General features: G+C 39.4%; 1 protein-coding gene across 2 annotated transcripts in view; it reads right to left on the bottom strand.

The window, feature by feature from the left end:
- Positions 1-21,165, bottom strand: part of DSCAM (DS cell adhesion molecule) — a 405,653-nt gene that overhangs the window by 78,604 nt on the left and 305,884 nt on the right. For both annotated transcript variants that reach the window (XM_086481614.1, XM_086481606.1), the window contains exons 16-19: positions 14,315-14,555; positions 12,473-12,619; positions 10,572-10,727; positions 784-917 (exon numbers count right to left, since the gene is read on the bottom strand). In XM_086481614.1, the coding sequence (XP_086337740.1) occupies positions 784-917; positions 10,572-10,727; positions 12,473-12,619; positions 14,315-14,555 (678 nt within the window). The remainder of the gene's footprint in view (positions 1-783; positions 918-10,571; positions 10,728-12,472; positions 12,620-14,314; positions 14,556-21,165) is intronic.

The raw sequence follows: 21,165 nt of genomic DNA, 5'->3' as shown, positions 1-21,165 counted from the left end.
CTATTACTTCTGAAACAATATTTTCTTTGTCTATTCAACTAAGATTGCATTTTGCTAATTGCAATGCTACCTTTGATGGGAAGTCCTGTTCCAAAATTAAATCAAAATCTTGGATAAAAACTAAATAACTACTGGTTTCAATGTACATTAAAAAAAAATATGCATGTGCCTTTACAAAGAGCAATTAAAGATAGCTGGATTCCTTTGTGACTCAGAGAAGGAGAAAGATACCTGATACTCAATTCAATTTTTCTCTTGTCACTTTCTCAGCAAGTAACAGCTTGTAGACCTAGAGTGGACAAATACTCCAGGCATAAATAATTTTATTCACAAGCAAATGTGTTTGTTCATAAGTCATTCTGTTCCTTCACACATGAATACTCAAGCCAAAAAGGCAGGAACTTAGATGAAAAGACATCTAAGTATGGGTACACAAATACATGCCTCCAGCTACACCAGGGCTGGCCCTGTGAAAGGTAGCAGAGTACCTTCTAAAAAAAAGAAAAAAAGATACTCAACTTCAACTGTGAGTTTTGAAATGATTTGTGAGTCAGTGCTCTGCAACAGGTTTTAAACAGTGCAAAAGTTTGATAGGTGGGAAAAAACAAAACTAAATCTCAGTCATCCACATAGCCCCAGGATCCCCCTTTACCCTTGCTTAGGGTGAACAAATGGCAGGAAAGCAAGTGGCGAGGAGAACATCCAGGACTGAGTATCTGCAAACACACTGTTTCAGCCCTGCAAGTCAGTGCTGCCCATCTGTGGTCACCCTGTGGGACTTACTGTTGGGTAGGGGTGTGAGCAGAAGACTGTGTATTTTCGAATGATGCCGTTCAGCTTAAGGGGAGGGAGCCAGGAGACGAAGACGGTGGAGGCCGAAGCCGCAGCTGCTTTAACACCAGCGGGAGGACCTGGAACTGGAAAATCAAGATGTGTTAGAGTGGCCCAAGGCAGGCACTCAGTCATCCCAGCGTGACAGAGATTAAAAAGCAAAAGGGAAGCGTGCCGCTTTAGCAACCCTGCCCCTGTGGAATGAGAAGGACACCCTGTGTTAGGAAGAGACTTTCATGCTGCCCATGCCAGGGGAGAGGGTATGGAATGCTGTGCCCCAGTCCCTAAGTGGGGAGAGGCTCTGCTTCAGAGTGCCCCAAACCAGAAGCTGCCACTGATGGTTAAACTTTTATGAAATATGACCCCCAGCCTGCATGCATGACTATATGTTGGCTGCAGCCAGTGAAATTGCCTAACAATGTATTATTATAAACTGTCAATTTTGAGCACATACCCATGCCAAATTATTGCTCACACTATAAATAATATGCATGTGAACAGTTTAATGGACATACACACTGCAGTTGTGAATTTAATGGAGAGCAGATGAGCTGTAGTCTCATGCAGTTAGCACTGCCTGACATGTCCCAGGTCTAGCCAGGGGCATGAAGTGTGAGCAGACACATGGCCACACAGTATCCTTATCCCTAGTCTTGCCCGCAAATAGCTCAGACCTCTATCTGGTACTGCTGTATATGAACACATATCTATTTTGCTAATTATAGCAGTGATCTATATAAGCCATCGAAAACTGCCACAGAAAAAGAGAAAATATACCTCTCTAAAACTATATGGATAAAACTTCAGCCAGGAAATGTACAGTCTTGGTGCATAGAATCATAGAATGGTTTGGGTTGGAAGAGACCATTCGGTAAGGATCATCTCGTTCCAACCCCCCTGCCAAGGGCAGGGACACCTCCCACTATACCAGGTTGCTCCGAGCCCCATCCAGCCTGGCCTTGAACACTGCCAGGGAGGGGGCAGCCACAGCTTCTCTGGGCAACCTGTTCCACTGCCTCACCACTCTCACAGTGAAGAACTTCTTCCTAATACACAATCTTAACTGTACCTCTTCACATGCTTGCATTTGAGAAAGGCTTTAATTTCACAAGCCTATGCTATTTTTCAAACACATGTTACACGGTACAGTGTTCTCCAACTTTGGAAACACTGTCTATATTAATGACAAAAAATTCCTGCACACTAGAATATCACATACACATAAGTTTGTACTTAAAAAAATAGCAAAGGCTACATTTAACATCAGAATAAATTGTTCTAAAGTTTTCGGAAAAAACTCACCTTTTTTGAACAGGAAAATATTTTAAAATTTATTTTAAATTACAAAAATAAATAATTTCAAATATATTTTAAAACTGCATGTGGTGAATATTCATGTTAAATTATTAAAATATATACGTTGTATTGGAAATTATTGCATATGGTATTAAAGACAAAATGAAACAGTTTGATGAACTCTGTTCTCTACAGAGCTTTTAGTTCATGAGGAATTTAATATTTTCATCTAATTTCAGGCAAAACAACTGAAATGTTAGAATTTCCAGTGAAATTGCCATTGCAATGCTTGATCAGCTTTTTTTACTTTCACACAAAAACTTATTGTGCAATACAGATGGAAAAATCCTTGTCCAGCTTGCTTCATAGATGGATCCTTAATCTTTGTTCTACCTCATTTAAGTGTGGAGATATTATGGTGGTACAAAACTTTGCCTATAAAGAGAAGCTAGACAGCTTCGGGTCTAAATTTGCTTAGCTTTGTGGCTAGCTACTTCAGGTTGTAAAAAGCATACAAGAAGAACTTCAATTTTATACCTGTACAGGTGCTACTGGAAGATGTAAGAAAACTGACAGGCACCGCTCAGTGCAACATTTCCAAATATACATTTTCTATTTGTAAGGTGTTGAGAAAGCTAATAAGGCATCAAGTGAGAATGTCATGATTATAATTGTATGCAAACCCAGCCCCTCGCTGCAAAGGGCTAATTCAGTTAGCATTTCTATCCAATGCAGAGTAAATATTGATGCTTGACAGCATTCAACTTGGTATTTATACCCAGCTCATTAGAAATGCTACTCGCTCCCGCTGCTGAAGAGTGAAAGCTAGCTCTCCAGGGTAATTACTTAACCCACAGGAGGATTCCTTTACGGTTAGTAATGTTTTCTGGAAATCACTGCAAATAGACGTCTGAGGTTAAAGTAATTTATTGTTAAATTAGGGTGTGATCTATAGGGACAGGTTCTGATGCTAATTGGTCACGGCTGCCAACTGTTGAGGGATTAACTCAGAATTCATCTAGCATTTTCCAGTCAATAGACATATGTGTAAAACATTACTTGTCATTGAACTGCTGTATTACTGTCTGGTATATAGACCAGCAGAACAACTGGCTAGAAAGAAAGTCAGAAAGCTGTACAGTCAAATTTCTAATCCAAGGACCCCTCCACCTCATTGTGGAGGGGCTGGAATCAGGCAAAAGTTTTTGCAGTAGTGCCAAAATTATTCTGAATATTGATTTATTACTCCTTATTTTGATACATTGTCTTTGTTTGCTGGGTTGTGCATGTGGAAATGGCTGGTGAGGACTAAATGTTCACATTTCTTTTTTACTTAGCAAGAAATCTACAGGCTGTCATCTGATGCTTACAGACCCCCACTGTCCTCGGTCCAGAGAGTAAAGTCATTGTTCAAACTCATCTCCTGGACCTAAATAAGACTATTATGAGTTAGCTCAGCATTAACTGAAACATTTGTTAATAAACATAAGTTCCTTGAGTATCTGAAGAAGTTGTGGGAGGGGAATGCAGTGCCTGCCCTGTCTTAGAGAGGAAAGACTCCAGTCTTGCTATGCTAACTGAAGGTATTTTCTCTCATTGCTGTTACATCACATAGTCTTACTAGCTTCAGTCATTACGAGACAGCAGTATCAGGACACCTGGGCTGGCTTATTGAATTCTCCACGGATCTTTATTTAGCACACTGATTCCCACAGATCCTAGCAAAGACAAGCTAAATATGCACAATACAATAGTTTCTTTTTTCCATGGTCAGCAGGGGTAAAATAATGGTAAGAACCTGGCGGACAACAAGGGCTGAGCACAGAGATGCTGAGGACTGCTTCTAGCCAACTTTGCAACCTTCCAGGGAGAAGATTTGGCAAATTTAAGATCAAAGATGGCCTCATTCTCCAGCTAGCAAGGCTTTGAAAGACACGGAAATAGCATGCTGCTTTCATGTGGAGCAGAACACTTTGTATTCTTGACAGTGCAAGTGGAATGCTAACGCAGAGAAGGCAATTATACTGATATGACTAGTCCGGGAAACGGCATTTAGATGTGCCAGATAGTGGGGAGGAGCTCCAGGAACTTTCTTATTCCCCTTTTCATAAGCAGAGAGATTATCACCATTTTTCTTCACAGTACTGAACAGCAGGGAGGCAAATGCACAGAGTACGGTGCATTTAAGAACGATATCACCAATATATCAGAAAACTGAACCCTGCTCTCTAACAGGTTTTTAATTCTGAACTACACAGGACTATCCTATTGACTCTTACATTTATGAAACACAAAAAATAACTCCTGACTGCTGCTGGTAGTGCCTTTGTTCATGTAGATATCTTACCTACAATTTAGACATATGCTAGCCAAAATACCTTCACATGTGGTGTCCACCCTCATTTCACTCTGAACTGTCCTCATATTAATCACACCATTTCTATCGAATTTGCCAGTTTCGCAAGGGGATCATTTATCATTCTGTACCTTTTTCTCTCAGTCAAAAAGACAAAACTGGAGATCTCTGACAATAGAAATAAATGCATTAAGGGGTCATTAAGGGAGCACCAAGGTGATGAACAGCACAGCCATCCTCATCAGTTGAACAAGCCCAAGCAGAGCTCTGCTCCAAAGAGTACTGAGCTTGTGCAGTTGATTGGATATACGCTTATTCATTTTAGAACAAATACAAAGCTTTGTCGGATGGTGTCTGTACATCCATCTCTCTCACACCAATTGCCAGGAATCTTGGTATCCAGAGAGAGAAAGGAGAGCAGGAAAAACTCTCTGGATTGAGGAAGAGCCTTACAATGCGGCTGGCAAAGGGGTTTAGTGTTATTCCTCCTTCCTCCCTGAAGCTAGTCCCTGCTTCTCTCTTGCTGCAGCTTTCCTCTTGCTCTGAATGCTGACCTCTCTGGCAGAGGAGAGCTGGAAAGACAGCACTGCTGCACCGAGCAAAGTCTCCTGTCATATACAAACAGCTTTCTGTGCATAAGAACACATTTTCTCAAAAGAGACTGCTACAAGAGAGAAACATGCATCCTCCTGCACCACAGAAACCACAGAAGCAACCTCTGCCAGACGCTCAGTAAAAAGCAGCCAAATTGCCAACTGCAGGAAGGTTTCCTTGAGAGGGTGCTCTGGGGGCTGAGTCCCCTGCTGGCCAGTTCTGCCCAAGGTCAGAGGCACTGTTACTGGCCGAGCTGCTGTGCCATGTGTCGGGCTTGTATGGGGAGCAAATTCGTTGTTTCAACTATAGTTTTCTCATATCACACTTGCAGTGAAGAAACGGAGGGAATTTGTCACACGCCCCCATTGCTATAAAATGGAGTAGCTTTTGAAACAGTACTTTGAACACAGCAAGGAAGAGAATTTGAAGAACTACTTTAATTTTTAATGATTTAGTAAATTAAGTCCTCAAGTGAAGAGAACAAGCAGCTTATTAGAAACTGTGAAGTGGAAAGGGTAAGGGACAAAACTACAATGGATTCTTAAAAATTGGACATTTCGTGCTTGGCTTGTTTTTCTGCCAGGAGGAACTTCAAAAAGAGCAGTTTCTTTTTCCGAAGGCTAATGGGGGAAAAAAGCTAGACAAAACCCATACCTATGATCACGTTGAAAGGAAAGCTCATTTCATATTATTTGCTAGAGCTGTTCCCATTTCCTAAGCTGATCAGCAGCAGTGTCTGACCTCTGGTGTCTAAAATCAGTATCAAACATTACAAGAAATCAAACCATCAACTTATGTCATTCAGGCTGACAGTTTCACTCCCTGGGTTACTCTTATTTTGCCACACTGGAGATTTCAAGTCTGCTAAAGAAATTTTGGCCTGATGTCTCTAGCTGAACACCAACAGAGAAGCGACAGGAGGCCATGATCTGCCTTTCCACAGCAGCAGTAGAACATGCTGCATGATTGATTTCACAAAGAAAAGTTTCCCCTCAAGTAAAAGAAACGAAAAAAGAAAAAGAAATTAATGATGTGATATGGCTTCATAGTAATAACGATGTGGAGGGCTTGGCAGTCATTTAGAAATATCTCAAATTTACAGATTTTATTAAAGGAGGGTGGAATATCTTTCGTCACAGTTTCAGCCAGAGAAGGTCTGGGAGCAGAGATACAAGGTTTCCAGATCTAAGCTCTGTTAAGTTTGCAATTATTTTTGTTTCACAAACTGAATTTAGGGCAGGATCTTTTAGGTGCACTGAAATTAGTCCTACTGAATAATCCCCTACAGGAGAATTTTCCTTAGAAAGTTACAGAAGAAATGTCTGTTCTTCTGAGGAATGAGGCACCTGTCCGATGCATATAGTTTGGCAACGTGCATGCTCTTTTCCCATTTAACTTCCATAGCCTTAAGAATGTCTAGATCCAGGACTTCGGTTTTAGTTTATGTTTAACTTTAGGCCTTTATATATTCCACTCTAAACCTTTACTACCCTTAATAAAAAGTTGTGTAGCTGAAGCGAAACATGAATCATAGAATCATAGAACGCTTTGGGTTGCAAGGGAACTTAAAGATCACCTAGTTTCAACCCCCCCTGCCATGGGCAGGGACACCTTCCACCAGACCAGGTTGCTCAAAGCCCCATCCAACCTCACCTTGAAAACTGCCAAGGAGGGGGCAGCCACAACTGCTCTGGGCAACCTGTGCCAGTGCCTCACGACCCTCACAGTGAAGAATTTCTTCCTAATATCTAATCTAAGTCTAATCCAAATCTTCCCTCTTTCAGTTTGAAACTCTTACCCCTCATCCTATCACCACACTCCCTGATCAAGAGTCCCTCCCCACCTTTCCTGCAGGCCCCCTTTAAGTGCGGTAATGCCGCTATAAGGTCTCACTGGAGCCTTCTCCTCTTCAGGCTGAACAACCCCGACTCTCTCAGCCTGTCCTCACAGAGGAGGTGCTCCAGCTCCCTGGTCATTATCATGGCCCTCCTCTGGACCCACTTGAGCAGCTCCATGTCTTTCCTGTGCTGGGGGCCCCAGAGCTGGACACAGTACTGCAGGTGGTGTCACAGCAGCACAGAGTAGAGGGGGAGAATCACCTTCCTTGACCTGCTGGCCATGCTTCTCTTGATGCAGCCCAGGATGCAATTGGCTTTCCGGGCTGCGAGCGCACACTGCTGGATCATATTCAGTTTTTCATCAACCAGCACCCAAAGTCCTTCTCCACAGGGCTGCTCTAAATCCGCTCATTGTCCAGCCTGTATTGATACCAGGGGTTGCCCCAACCCAGGTGCAGGACCTTGCACTTGGCCTTGTTGAACTTCATGAGGTTTGCACAGGCCCCAGTCTCAAGCCTATCAAGGTCTCTCTGGATGGCCTCCATTCCCTCCAATGTGTCAGCAGCATCACACAACTTGGTGTTGTTGGCAAACTTGCTGAAGGTGCACTCAGTCCCACTGTCCATGTCGCTGACAAAGATGTTAAACAGTGCTGGTCCCAATACTGACCCCCAAGGAACACCACTCGTCACTGGTCTCCACTTGGACATCGAGCTGTTGACCACAACTCTTTCAGTGTGACCATCCAGCCAACTCCTTATCCCCCGAGTGGTCCATCCGTCAAATCCATGACTCTCAAATTTAGAATGAAATGAAATACAATGAAATAATTGTATTTTCTGGAACACCTTTCAGTTTAGTTTTCTGGACAAAAGATTAATGAGTGGAACCACTCTGAGGACCAGAAAACATCTGAAAAGGCTAGTCATGCTGCTTTGGAGTGAATTATTGCTGAGCTGCTAGGAGGATTAAAGATGAAAGATGAGCGTTTGCACAGCAGCCAAACATGGTCTGAGTCTATGTACTTCCCATGTCTCAGGGCCTGTCTGATCTCAGAAAAGGAGAGAGCAAAAGAGCCACAAAGAATTAAGAAGAAGCAAACTAGGAAGTTGTAGATTAAGAGAAAAAGAAAAAAAAATCAGGGGCTTCCGATGTTTCAGAACTGTTGCAAACTGGAGACATGTCACAGGAGATGGAAGGTGTATGTGTCAGGGGAGGGAGCAATGGACACAGTAACCCTTCAGATAGGAAATACTGTTGTAAAGCAGCAAGCTATCCATTGGTCTCCCTGGTTAGCAGGGCAGAGGGAAGTACTCAACCCACTTTGCAGCAAAAGAAGTTGCAGTATGGTGCATCCTTAACTGGTACAGGATACTTAGGGGGGCTATGCAGTCCTCATCACTGCAAATACTGGAGAAAAGTTCAGTAAATATCAGCTATGGCTGAGATGTGTCTGAGCCTTTTTAGAGCAGGGGAATGATCTTGGTGAGGGGTCAGCAACCTTTCAGGATCAGTACACCATGTTTTTGTTGTCCCCACTGAAAGACAGAGGTACTGCTGGCACCACTTCTGCCATCTGATCAATTCCAAAAGCTGAAGGAACCTCACATAGAGACAAGATGTCATCTGCACCTAGGCAAGTTTTGGTAGCTTGCAGCTCCCGTCAAGAGTTTAACTCAACAGAAGCCAGGGCACGGCATTCCCAAACAGCCGTTATGACTTCTCTGGCATACGTGCCATGAAGTGCTGACCCAGGAGCCAGAGGCTGTCTCTACAGGTGGCTTTTCAGGCATTTCTGGAAGAATGCTCCTTATTGTCCACCGACATTGGACTGGCTGGCCAATCTGACACATAAAGTAGCAGGCTGCAAGGTTGCTCAAAGTCATAGACCAGCAAGCACATTCTTGCTGTCCTCAGAGGTCCCCTGACATGAACTGTATCTCTCCAAGACCAAGTCCCTGAGGCACTGGAGCAGTGTGGGACAATTCCCCTGTGTCCTGGTGGCTTCAGTCCCAGTCCCAAGGCTCTGGGGTGACAGCCTTTGTGTTCAGAGAGTACTCAGGGAAAAGTTGCCATGCTGGGATCTGCTTGACAAAAAGTAACTTGAAAATGCAGCAGGTGATCTTAGAGTTATCTTACTTTTTAGATTTTTCTTTGAAATAAAACCATCTACCTCCAAGCACTGGGTGTCTCAAGAGCATCTGACTCCGGACTTCGATGGTCCAAATAGTTGCTAAGGGACTTTAGGGTGGGATTAGAATCATCTAACATTCAGTGTTTAAGACACACAAGTCTATAGCTGAGTAAATGGTCCTTGACTGTTTCAGACTAGGTGTGGTACCTTGAGACAGTTTTAAACAGAACCATTATTGCAAGCTGATGCAGGATCTCAGTGATACCTACATCTAGCAAGACCAGGAAGTAGACCTACATTAGCCAACATTACTATATGCCTAGATTTCCTCACACTTCTCAGCTATAAGACATTCAGTTACTTTTTTTGCTGTTAATTCAACTTTGATCGAAGTAATGGAAAGTAATAAGCACATAAAAAAAGAACGAGGAAAAAATAACTCATTTGATAATGTAAGAGAAAATTTTATAAGTCCAATTTTCATTTATACTTCATCCCCTGGATTCAGCTGCAATTGGGGCCAGGTAACCTTACAATATATGTAAATTTTTGTACGAGTCCCTTAATATTTTATTGGAAAAAATTAATAACATTCATCAAGTAATTTTTTTTATTGGCAAAAACCAGCCTGACATTCATCAAGTCAGTTAATCTACTGAACCTGCTCTCTTGGAACTTTTGTAAATCTCATTACAAATCAAAATATTGACAAATATATTCATATATTCATGAATGACCAGTAAACTGGAAAAGTAATAAAGAAAACTTCATTGACTAATTTCCTTGAAAAAACATTGCATAACTCACAGGAGAATTTACCAATCAAACTTTATTCAAGTAACTTCATTGCCAGGACTGTGCGCATTTTTATTTCTGCCAAAAAATTCTTGATCCAGATTTTCAAAAGTGTTTAGGGATCTAAAGATGTATATCTCATGGGGTTTTCAAGGCATTAAACAAGTTAGGGACAAACCTGCCCCTGAATTTGAAATTCCAGTCCTTGAGAAATAGATCACTATGTGGCATCCTATTGAGGCAACATGAAGTGATTTCCATAGTTTAGATTACAAGAAAGTGATTATGAAATCATGTGTGTCTGTGTGTGATTAAAAGTTTCTTAAACTTTCAGCATTAGGACTTTAATTTTCCATGCTTTGGTCTATGAACAAAGGCAAGAGTCTCTCCTCCTTTCCCCATTTTCAATCACTTTGAAAGAATTAACACAAACCCTCTCAAAATTCTCAAATAAGATCCTGAAGTATTTGGGAAAAAAATATAGTCAAACTTGCTCAGATAATTAGTGTTATCTACAAACTTCTGGGCCACCTGAACTGGAGTCTTGGAAACAGTCAGTTTGTTTTCAAAGCTATGGGTTCATACTCCTCTCCATGTGCTTGTAACTCAAGACCTACAGATAGAAATCTCACTCTGCATGTTTGTGTACAATATTTGCACTATTTTGAAAGCCTGAGACATACAAACATTCTGCAAAAGTGGGAATGGAAAATGTTTTACTGCTTACCATCTTCTTTAGTGCGGGTGAAAATTTGTTCACTTCTCACTCCATCTCCAGCTCGTGTAAAAGCCAACACCTGAATGCTGTAGTTGGTGTATTTTTCCAGGCCATCAAGCTCTAGTGATGGCTGTGTAGTAGTGACATTCTTTATCTCTCCTAGCTCTATAGAATAAAAACAAAATTGAGTTATTGCCAAGTTCAATCTTCTCACAGTTATTGATATCTGCTGTGGAAATCTTGGGTATTGAAGAGTGTACCAAACAAGTAATGCTTCATTATTATAAAACAGCAACAAATTATAATAAATGAAAATAAATTCCTCTGCGTCCAGACTTCTTACCATTCAAAGCATTAATTTTCAACCTTTTTTTTTTTTTTTTTTTTCCGATTTCTTTAAATACAGTGAAGAGAATTGAAAATTTCTACAGTAATAAGATTTTTTCATAAGGAATAGATAACAGAAGACATTATTGCAAAACATTTCCTAAAGCAAAAATGAGAAAGTCAGTTATCTTCATAAAGATTTTCTGGTTCTGAGAAAGACCGTTTCTCATAAGGAAAACCAAGAAAAAGTCCCCTTTATTTTAAAATATGTAGCAAGTGCTGCTGCAAGGCACTTGTTGGCAGTAATACTGACTAACAATAGATTTAAACAGAGTAAAATCAGATTTACTTGCAGAAGGATGATGCACTTCATATAAATCTTTTTTTTGCAGCAAGCTAAGAAGTACAACCCATATGGCAAAAAAGCTTTAAACATATTTAGGGCAGAAAATAAAGCTGAACAAATGAAGAAAATCCAGTTTTAAGCACTGCGTGAACATTATCTTTTTTCATCATGTTGTAGGACATCACATAGGAGCTTAGATGTGCACAGACAATATTCACATAGGATCTGATGCAGAGGCTACAGGCAGCATTGAAAACATATAATTTTATGTCTGTCATGTCTACATTTTTATGTATGCCTCTCATACACTTTTTGTCATTAATTTTAAATATACAAAGGAATTGGTGGTTTATTTCCAAATATTTTTGACTCCAGCATTACCAGTGGTAACAATGGGCTTCTGGGTTACATTTCCACTCCAAGTTCCCCTTGCCACACTAACAGAGGTCAGGATTTGCAAGACAGTTGCATGTTAGAAGGAACTATGATCCTGATGGATGAAAGCAAAAGAAGGGAGACAACTTGTTGCCCTAGAGCTGTGAAAATTCAGCAGGGCAAACAGGAATAAAGGCACACACTTCTCAAACGTACTAATATTTAATTTACAAGAAAGGACCACATGTAAAATTATCATCATGTGATAAGTTGCAGATTAGTAAAGCATCTCATTTCTCCTTCAATCATTTCACTCGTTCTGTGCTCAGGAGTCTATTTCCCTAGGAATTACACTAAGAGTACAAAATGTAAGCACAACAGAAAAGGCTGCCATGAAAATACAAGTCTTTTCCAAAATCTGCCCTCAGCTATGGAGATGAAATGCATCCTGTCAAAAAATAATCTCTCAAGTAGGCAACTAGCTAAGCAAACAGAAAACCAACAAACTAAAATAAAATACGGGTTTGGGCAGGTATGTCCTAGGTTCAAACTACCATTCTCTGTAAAAGAAACCTACTGGACTTTGTAACTGAGATGACATTTGTTCAGGTCATTTTGGGTACTATGATAGGTCTATGGAGTGTTGCAAACCCACAGTGGACGCCTTCCCCGAGGGCCCCTCCAGGCAGTTTTGCAATGCCTGCTGATCTGTTAAAGCTTTATGGGAAATGGCTTCCTTAGCAAGTAGATGAAGCTTTCTTTAAACCAAAGAGAAAGGAAGTACAATGGCTTCACAGCAGAGAGTAAATGATATAAAGGCCACACATGACTTGTTACTTGGTAACAGCTTAATTTCTCTCACCTCCATCCAAGAGATTGGCCCAGTAGATAACCCTGAATCCTTGCAGAATCCCGTTCAGGGTTTCTTTGGCCAATGTTGACCAAGAAATAGAGATGGTTTCTGGTGATGTGGCAGTGGCTTGCACGTTTCCTGGAGGGCAACTGGGCACTGGAATAAGATATTCACCATTTTTAACTCGATCAATACAACTCAAGCTTTACCCTTCAGCTACCCTTTCAATTTTCATTGCTAACCCACCACCCATTATTTAATTAGCAGTTACATACTGTTAACAATGTGAAACCTTTATTCTTGCTACAATCCACATGTTTCTGTAAGTGCAGCTGGTTTCCCTGGAATGACTTTTGATGTACTGCTTCCCCACTTGCTGACTAGCCTTCTAATAGGTTTTTTGTCGCTTTTTTTTTTTTGAAAAAGAAATGTGTCCTAGTGCTGAAATATGCAGAATACTCTTTAAGCAATTGAAATATATTTTTTAAAGTTTAGAGCCAAATTTTCATCTTTCCCGATGATCCTAATACCCCTTTAAAATTGGTGGTGGTGGAAAGCAGGCACTCCTTTAAAATATATTGGAAAAAATGTCCATAAAATATTTTCACTGATACTTAGAGAAATTGGAAAAAGTCAGCTAAATCTAAGGCATTTTCTATTGGCCATTTTGTGTCAAAGCAATACAGCAGTATTAGCATTTGGCATTGTTTTTAAAGCTCATGACATCTGAGAGGGACACAAAACTGCGTAATGGCCAAAAAAAAAAAACCAAAAACAACATTGCCAGGAAAAGGAAGCATGACAGATTCTGAAGGAAAAAACCCAACTATTTATTATAATAAAAAATATATGCATATATGAGTATATTGCCTATTGAGGTCTTGTAGTGATCTGTTTAGTCGTAGAAACATTCAGAGTAAATGAAAAATGCCAGCTTCCATGAAGTGTATGGCTCAAAATCTATAGCTCTTGATAATTTTAGATGTGTGCTACGTCATTTCCCCCATGTAAAAATCCCTAGCTGGCACTGACTTCATTACACTGATGCCAATTTACAGTAGCTGAAAATCTGACCTGCACTATCCTTTAGGATTATTATTACTTGCTCTTATACTCCTCTAAAACATTTGGCCACTTTTTGGATATGGAATCATTCTCTTTTTCCACTAGAGGACTCCCTCTCATTGTTTGAGAAGTACTTTTTACACAGTTTGAAAAAAAAAAAAATATCTAAATTGTTCCTTGGATTAGACAGGCTGAATTTTGTCTGAAATAAAAATTATTTTTCTCCCATTAGTTTGGATACACTTGAAAAAAACACACATAACTCTAGGCTGACAAGATAAGGTATTGTGCAGTACAAGAGGTCTAGGTTTCACAGCAAATTCATTTGAAAACAAAAGAAAGCGAATAAAATTAACAGTATCGGTTCACCTTTCAGAGTTTTACTTCTTAGCATCACAAAACTATGATGAGATCACCACGAAGCTAGGATGAGATCACTACGAAGCTAGGATGAGACTACAGCATTTGCAAATATGTAAACACCAGAGCAATAACCTTCTTAATGAAAGCCATAGTCTTACTCAATATCATTCACAGCAGGATATATCACATTAGTAGAGTTATATTTATTTACCTGGACGATTCCGCATTTCTTGCAATTAAAATTGTACATGCCTATTGGCCAGTCTATTCCCATCCAGTTGGCTGCTGTATCTAACACCTGTAAAGGCTGGTCTTCTATCATTCCCACTATAATAATCACTAACCAAGCAATAAATGTAACAAGGTAAATAGAAATAAAGAAATAATAATATGTCCCATGATAGCTGTTTGCCAAGGACCTACCATCCTCAAGAGTAGTGGTGATGATTTCCTGAGAAGAAGGTCCTATTCCAGCCCGGTTACAAGCCTGGACTACCATGCCATACTGGGTGAATTTTTTCAGGTTATTCAGCGTATAAACTTCACTGTCCCCAGTGGTATCAATACTGATGATGTTGAACTGGAAATTTCCCCCTGCACTGTACTCCCGATAACCTATCTGGTATCCACGAATGATTCCATTTTGCAAGTGCTTCTTTGGAGCCTAAACAGGAAATGAAAGATTACACATTAAGTACAGGCCTCCAATTTCAAGTTGTTCCCCTTAAAATTTTTGAAATAAACACAAAGTAAAGATTTTTTTCCTACTGAATGCAAGCCTATTTCTAGGTGTCAATTCAAAAATACTCCCTGCACCTGAAGTAGTAACTTTTTACTATGATATATAAATTTCAAGTGCAGTTTGTTCTAATTTGTGCATTCCTGTTCTAAAAGAAAGACCTTTAAACGGTTTATACACAGAAAAATCAGATAAGGAGACATTTTTGAGTTATAATTTGAATTTATAATGTTTTGTTCTCTTATCAGGTGAATCAATCAAAGTTGAGTTGATAAGGGCCTATTTGCATTACAGGCCTACCATTCACTGCTAATTGTGTTTTTGCCAGAAGCCCCTACCATTCTTTAGCAAGGCATTTATTGATCTGTTGAAGGCAGTCACATAAGTTTATTCAGCTAGAGGCATTAGGAAAATTCTACGCTGTGCTTTGAAATATGCTTCTGTTCATTCAGTGTGTAGTGTGGAAAGATGATTAGATAATGAGTGCTGAAGGCAATAATGAATTGGAAAGTAGGGATTTGCATACTGAAGAGCTACTAAAACAAGGTGTACAATATCTGGTATTCAAGAATATGGACCTTACAAAATGGTTAGCCCTAATTATGTACTGTATTCCTCAGTCACAGTGGAAGATTCCCTGTACCTGACTAGTGGAAATAATTTCTGTACTCTGCAATATAAAATGTGTCTAGAGTAAAACAAGGACTGGCAACTCAGGGAAGAAGCCCGTTATTGAGAGAAATATCCATTAAAATTCCATTTAAATAGTATTGGACTAATTTCAATATGTGATAATGTTCCTGGCTGTTTTTCTACTTACAAGAGGTATAATTAGTATAAACATTTTAAGGCATAGTTTATAATCCATGGACAAAAGCTCTTTCAAATCCTCCAAACCTCTTTCAAATTCCCACCAGATGCCCAGAAGCCCATCCATTCCACTGACCCATAAAAAAGGTCTTTGTGATGCAGTTTATTGGCAATGAGTTAAACCATCAGAGACAGCAATTTCTGTTGTTACTATATCCCATTAAATCTACTGAAGAACACATTCCCAAGGATACTCTTCTCTGCCAGAGGACCTGTGTTTCAGTGAGTTTACAGTCCACTGGACTAAAGTCTCACTGGAGCCAATAAAACCAGCACGAGATTGGCCTTTCTCCCACTACCAACAAATCATTGCTCTGCAAAAGCCAGCACCTTCTCTGTATTAAAATGTATCACTGGATGGATCTGATTGACTGAACTACTCTTCAGATGTTTTATAGTTTTTCATTCCTCCTGTCTTCAGAAACAGAAACAAAACTTGAAGCAAGTATGTGATTTCCACTGTACTACTTCAGTTCCTCTGGTACTAACAAGCTCCCTGCAAGCATAGGGCTGTGCATTCAGATATAGATGACCAAATTACGAGATGCAGGTCTAGAGCACCTTGTAAAGCACACTGCAGGGATTAGAACTGTGGTTTTGGAACATAAGAGTATAATAATTTCTGTGTTTTGCTACTAAAAAAATCCCAACTTCTTTAGAAACGTGTAGGTTTTTTATTGTCAAAACACTTTGTTTGCAAGTGTGTTACCTATTCTGACCATCTCCATGGCTTCATGATCTCTAAATGATTTTGAAAGGTGGTAGGTATTTTTTTAAGCTGGACTGTGGGGTGGAAACTAAGGTCGGATTTTTTTGTTTGTTTGTTTTGTTTGAGATTTAAATATCTTCATGAGATAAAGCTGCTTCATTCTATCTGAGAAGAAAATAACTTTATCACATTTAAATAATCAAATATTTCAGTGTGAGTTGTTTCATTAGTTGAAGGACTTCAAAATTCTGTTACTAGCCATAGCATTTTGCATAGCTTATACATTTTTATAGGCATTGTCAGTGTTGAAGAGGGAGGGCAAAAAGACTGAACTAGCATGATCTAAACATTTCAAATTGGCTAAAGCAATTTGACAAAGCAGCAGACAACTCAACGTTATTACAGGGACCATTGCTTTCAGACAATGTTGCAGGTCACTGTCTGTTTTCTAAATGGGTATCAGTGTGGAGGCACCAGTTTAATTGTGCCAGGACACCAGTTCTCTCCATCAGTGTAGGATTCCATCACAGTTTGGCAAATCCTCAGCAGTCTGCATGATGATTTCTTGTCTCAAACATTAACATGTGCACTGTTGCACATCTCATGATCTAAAGCCTGTCCTAGTTAAAGGCTGCAACTGGAATGTTCCCATGAGTTACCACGGGTGGCTTTTGAACAGAAGTTGTTGCCGCAAATGCACATTGCACATTGAAATTGCAAGCAACTTGCATAAAACACATCCACCACATAATGTAGTGCATTTATCGGTTTGTAAATGGCATACACTGCCCACTGCCACATACAGCCCACATTAAGATGCTGTATGTACGTACGCTATATACCACAAGGCATGCACTGTACACCTAGAAAGAGAGCATACACCTTGTACATAATAGATTACAGAAGTGTATAGCACATATATTGGTATAGATATGTCATACTGTAAAACGGATGGAACATAATGATAAAACTGAATCATACATTTGCTATGCATTGAAATGTTCTCAGAGCAGGACTGTGCCGTAATTCCCACTGGGAATTCTGCAATTACATACTTTCTCATTTTGAATCGGAATAAAATGGCAAATTTTGCATTTTTCATGGAACATCTTTATAATTGTTTTAGGTCAAGGGAATTTTTCCTTCAAATAAAATATTAACATTTTACTTTTTTTTTTTTCACTTTGAAACATTGTACAATATAAAACAAGCTGAAAGTCACTTCAGAACAAAGCATCGAAATGTTCTGCTCCACAAAACTTCAAATATTCCTTGTTAGTACAAATGCTTCCTTTTGGATTGATTTTTTTTCACAAATAGATCATATTTGATGTATACACGTTCTTGTGTATAGACACACTTTTGATAGAAAATTCAGTGAATCAATGTTTCTCCATGACTAAGTGTTCGTGGGAAAAAATACTGTTAACCATGTCAGTAGTCACAGAACATTATGAAAAAGTAAGTTTCAGTCCATGATGTTACTGCTTATCTCACAAAATACAATATTTGTAAAATAGGGTACAATGATTTTTTCAAAGTATGACAGTTTATAGTTGTGTACATGTGCATATGCATAGAGAGAAAAAGGAATATTTCCTATGCCTAAATTTAATGGGTTTGTTTACCTTGTAAAGTACTACAAGAAAAAAAAAATGAATATTTTCATGGTCTTTTCTAAATGAGAACTCTGGTTTAATTCCCATTCTCTCTACACCATTTTAAACTACAAAAAAAATGCTGAATGTTATTTAAAAATTCAGTCTGAATCCCACTATTCTATGTGGACACATAGAAATGGGATTAAATAGATCACAGACCTATAAAATTCTGCTTAACTAGGGTTTTCCAAAACTGGGCTAAGAGAAACTTTAAATGAGGATTAACAACTGTAGAAAGTTGCAAAAGTAGAACTTAATTTAAGATGAAAGATAATTGATGTGTTATTCTCTGCTCCTTTTGCTGTTATTGACACTCTCTGTATTTAAATGAAGTTCACCATCTTTAAATATAACTATGGTTCTCAACACAATCCCTTCTGTATAATGTCATCCTAGCTTTCCATATCAAAAGCTCCACATGTCTCCAAAATAAAAATGACTAGGTTATTACTGAGTTTATTTTCTTCCTTTTTTGCCTCCATGACAATATAGGATTGGTCTGATAGGATACTTCTTTATTCTTAAGTACTTTGTATGGCACAGTGCAATAAGTGTCTTCTGCACAGCAGTGCGTCATAGGATCTACCCAAAAGTCAGGATTCAGCATGGAACTGAACTATATTATGTCTGTGGGACCATCTTAAAGTACCTTTTTGAGTAATGGACTAAAACCGCTCTGGCCAGGAGAGAGCTGCAGTAACTCAAGGGAGGTACATGGCTCACTCCTGGTTTGGGACTTCTAAATTAGGGGCACTTCTTAATCAGCTGTTACAAATTGTCATTCAGGAAATAATTCTTCTAGTAAAGGTAGGACTACACAAGCCCTAACCTTTCAGCTCAGTGACTTCCCTTTCTCTGCAAAGGAGCTTTGAGGTCAAGGAAAACAATTAGGTTCCAGCTACATTCAGCACCACAGAGAAACTTAGCACCCATCAGATGAGCTAACCTACCAGCAGATAAAGCAATGACTGCAAAACAAGGCAAAGAGTTTTCAAGCTGAGCACACAGGGGCTTGACAGCACAAAATCACAATGAGCAAAATTTCAGTGAAGTGTCAGTGGTGCCTTTTGCTGTCCATCCTTTCATAGGCAGACCTCCAGACTTTCTGCTGCTTGTAAAACAGCACCTCACAGGGTTTTGTGGTATGATGGGGCCATAGGAGACTTCTGGCTAAAGCCAGCAGCACCTTCCTAGCACTTTGCTAGAGGACACTACCACAGTGCCTCTCGTGCTGCTTGTTCACATCAGATGCCTCTGGTCAACAAATTAAAAGATTTCACAGATTTAACAGAGACTGGGTCTATAGGAATAATATCTTGAAGGTTCACAGGAGACTGGGTATTCATTGGAGACAGGGTGTGCAGTCTGGCACTGCAGTTCACAGCAAATTCCAAGCATCTAGACAGCATCTGCACAGTGCATGGCAGCAGGTGCATGTGGTGGTGCACAGCTCTGGGAGCATGGACACATCTTTCCTGATCTGGATATATGCTACATGGTTACAAGCAGGCATTTCCAAAGTCACAGGTAGCTCACACCTTAAGCTCACTCCAACTGTGAAAACCACAGAATCACAGATTCACAGAATGGTAGGAGTTGGAAGGAACCTCTGGAGATCATTTGGACCAACTCCCCCACCAAAGCAGGTTAGCCTAGAGCAGGCTAGAAAATCCATCTCGACGCTCAGCTCATGGGACTTGCCAGGGCAATGGAGTATAAGATATTCAATATATAGCTAATTTCTGTGATTATTTTGATATATTAGATCCTGATCATTGCTTGCAAGTATTCACAACTCAAATTCCAAGTACGATCTTGAGAATACAACTCCAGCTTCTGATTTGATATGCTTCTACTCCACAGACAATACCTAGAGATCAGGACACTAAGTTGCACTTGAAGAGTCCTGAAAGTACCAATTGAACCATATTTTAGCCAACATTATTGAAATGCAGGTGTGGGAATTTTGTTTGTCCCGTAGCTGCCTGCACATATCTGCATCTATAAAATTTAATAGCAAATCTTCAGAATAACAAATGGCAGCTATAAACTCCAGTAGTGAACCAATGGTGCTTATCTTCTCTTGTTGCTTTTGAAAATATCCCCCCAAATAAACCATAAAAAACTAGGCAAAGCCTTTCAATCTGCCTACCCATACATCCACAAAAACAACTTCATGCATAGAAGCTTGTAGGTTACAGTTGAGTAGATCTAATGGCAGCCACACTTCTTGAGTGCTTTAAAAAGAAACAACCCATTAAGCATTTATTTTGGTTGTTGAGAATCACTGTACACTCTGCATTGCTTCAATAGATATTTCCTTTGCTCTGCTGACGGTGCATTGCATTTAGATCTATGCTTCACGTATGCCTTTTATAAGTACCTTGTGTTTCACTTCAACCACAGGTAAGCCTGTGGCTAATGACCACATGTATTTCATTTTTGGAACCCATTTGATGAAAAACAACACTGGTACAAATTTAAGATGTGGACAAGGTCCAAGAATCAGCACTGTGTTTGTGACCTGTGCATATGAGGTCTAATAAAGACTACTGCTTTTGAAGCTTAGTACTGAAATGTCTTATTGAGACAGAATTTTTAATGCATCATTTTTAAAACACCATTGAACTACTCAAAAAATCATAACAGCTGAGGACCCTCTGTACTAGTTAGACATCTCAGGAGTTATATGTCCGTCTGCCCTATATGGAGATTGTACACTGTAGAAACCTGTCTTTTCAGGAACCAACTCAAAACTGACACAGGAACACGCTGGCCACTTAGTGTATAAATAAATAAATAAATAAACAAATAAGCAGCCCACAGTTATTTATATGGCTAATAAACAGCAGCTCCCTGTTACTATTCTGACTTTCTGGATGATCCATATCATGGGGCAGAATACACATTATCCACATTTGCAGGAGTAATTATCACTATAGAAATTAATGACAATTATGCCACCATCTTACCCCAGCACTTAATACTACGTGGTTCAGAATCTTAAATACACAGAATTATCAATACAATTTGGAAACTGACATTCCTATTGAGATTATACTACTGTAATTAAATAGCTTTATTCTGTCCACTACAGTGTATAAGCAGTACATAGCAGAAAACCTTTTGAAACATGGTTTAAGTACCTCTGATACCATACTGAAAGCATTTAAAACATTCTGTGGGTGCCAAAATACTGGGCAAAATCCAGAAAAAAATTAATAAGAGTCACATGACATGACAGATTTTTAAATATTATCAGTTGCTGATATTTTTAAATTGGTTGCTCTGATTC

Source organism: Leptosomus discolor, chromosome 1 (genome assembly GCF_034619465.1).
Source record: "Leptosomus discolor isolate bLepDis1 chromosome 1, bLepDis1.hap2, whole genome shotgun sequence".
Classification (NCBI taxonomy): Eukaryota; Metazoa; Chordata; class Aves; order Leptosomiformes; family Leptosomidae; genus Leptosomus; species Leptosomus discolor.
Note: the sequence above shows the minus strand (reverse complement) of the source record. Positions and strands in the feature narration are given on the sequence as shown.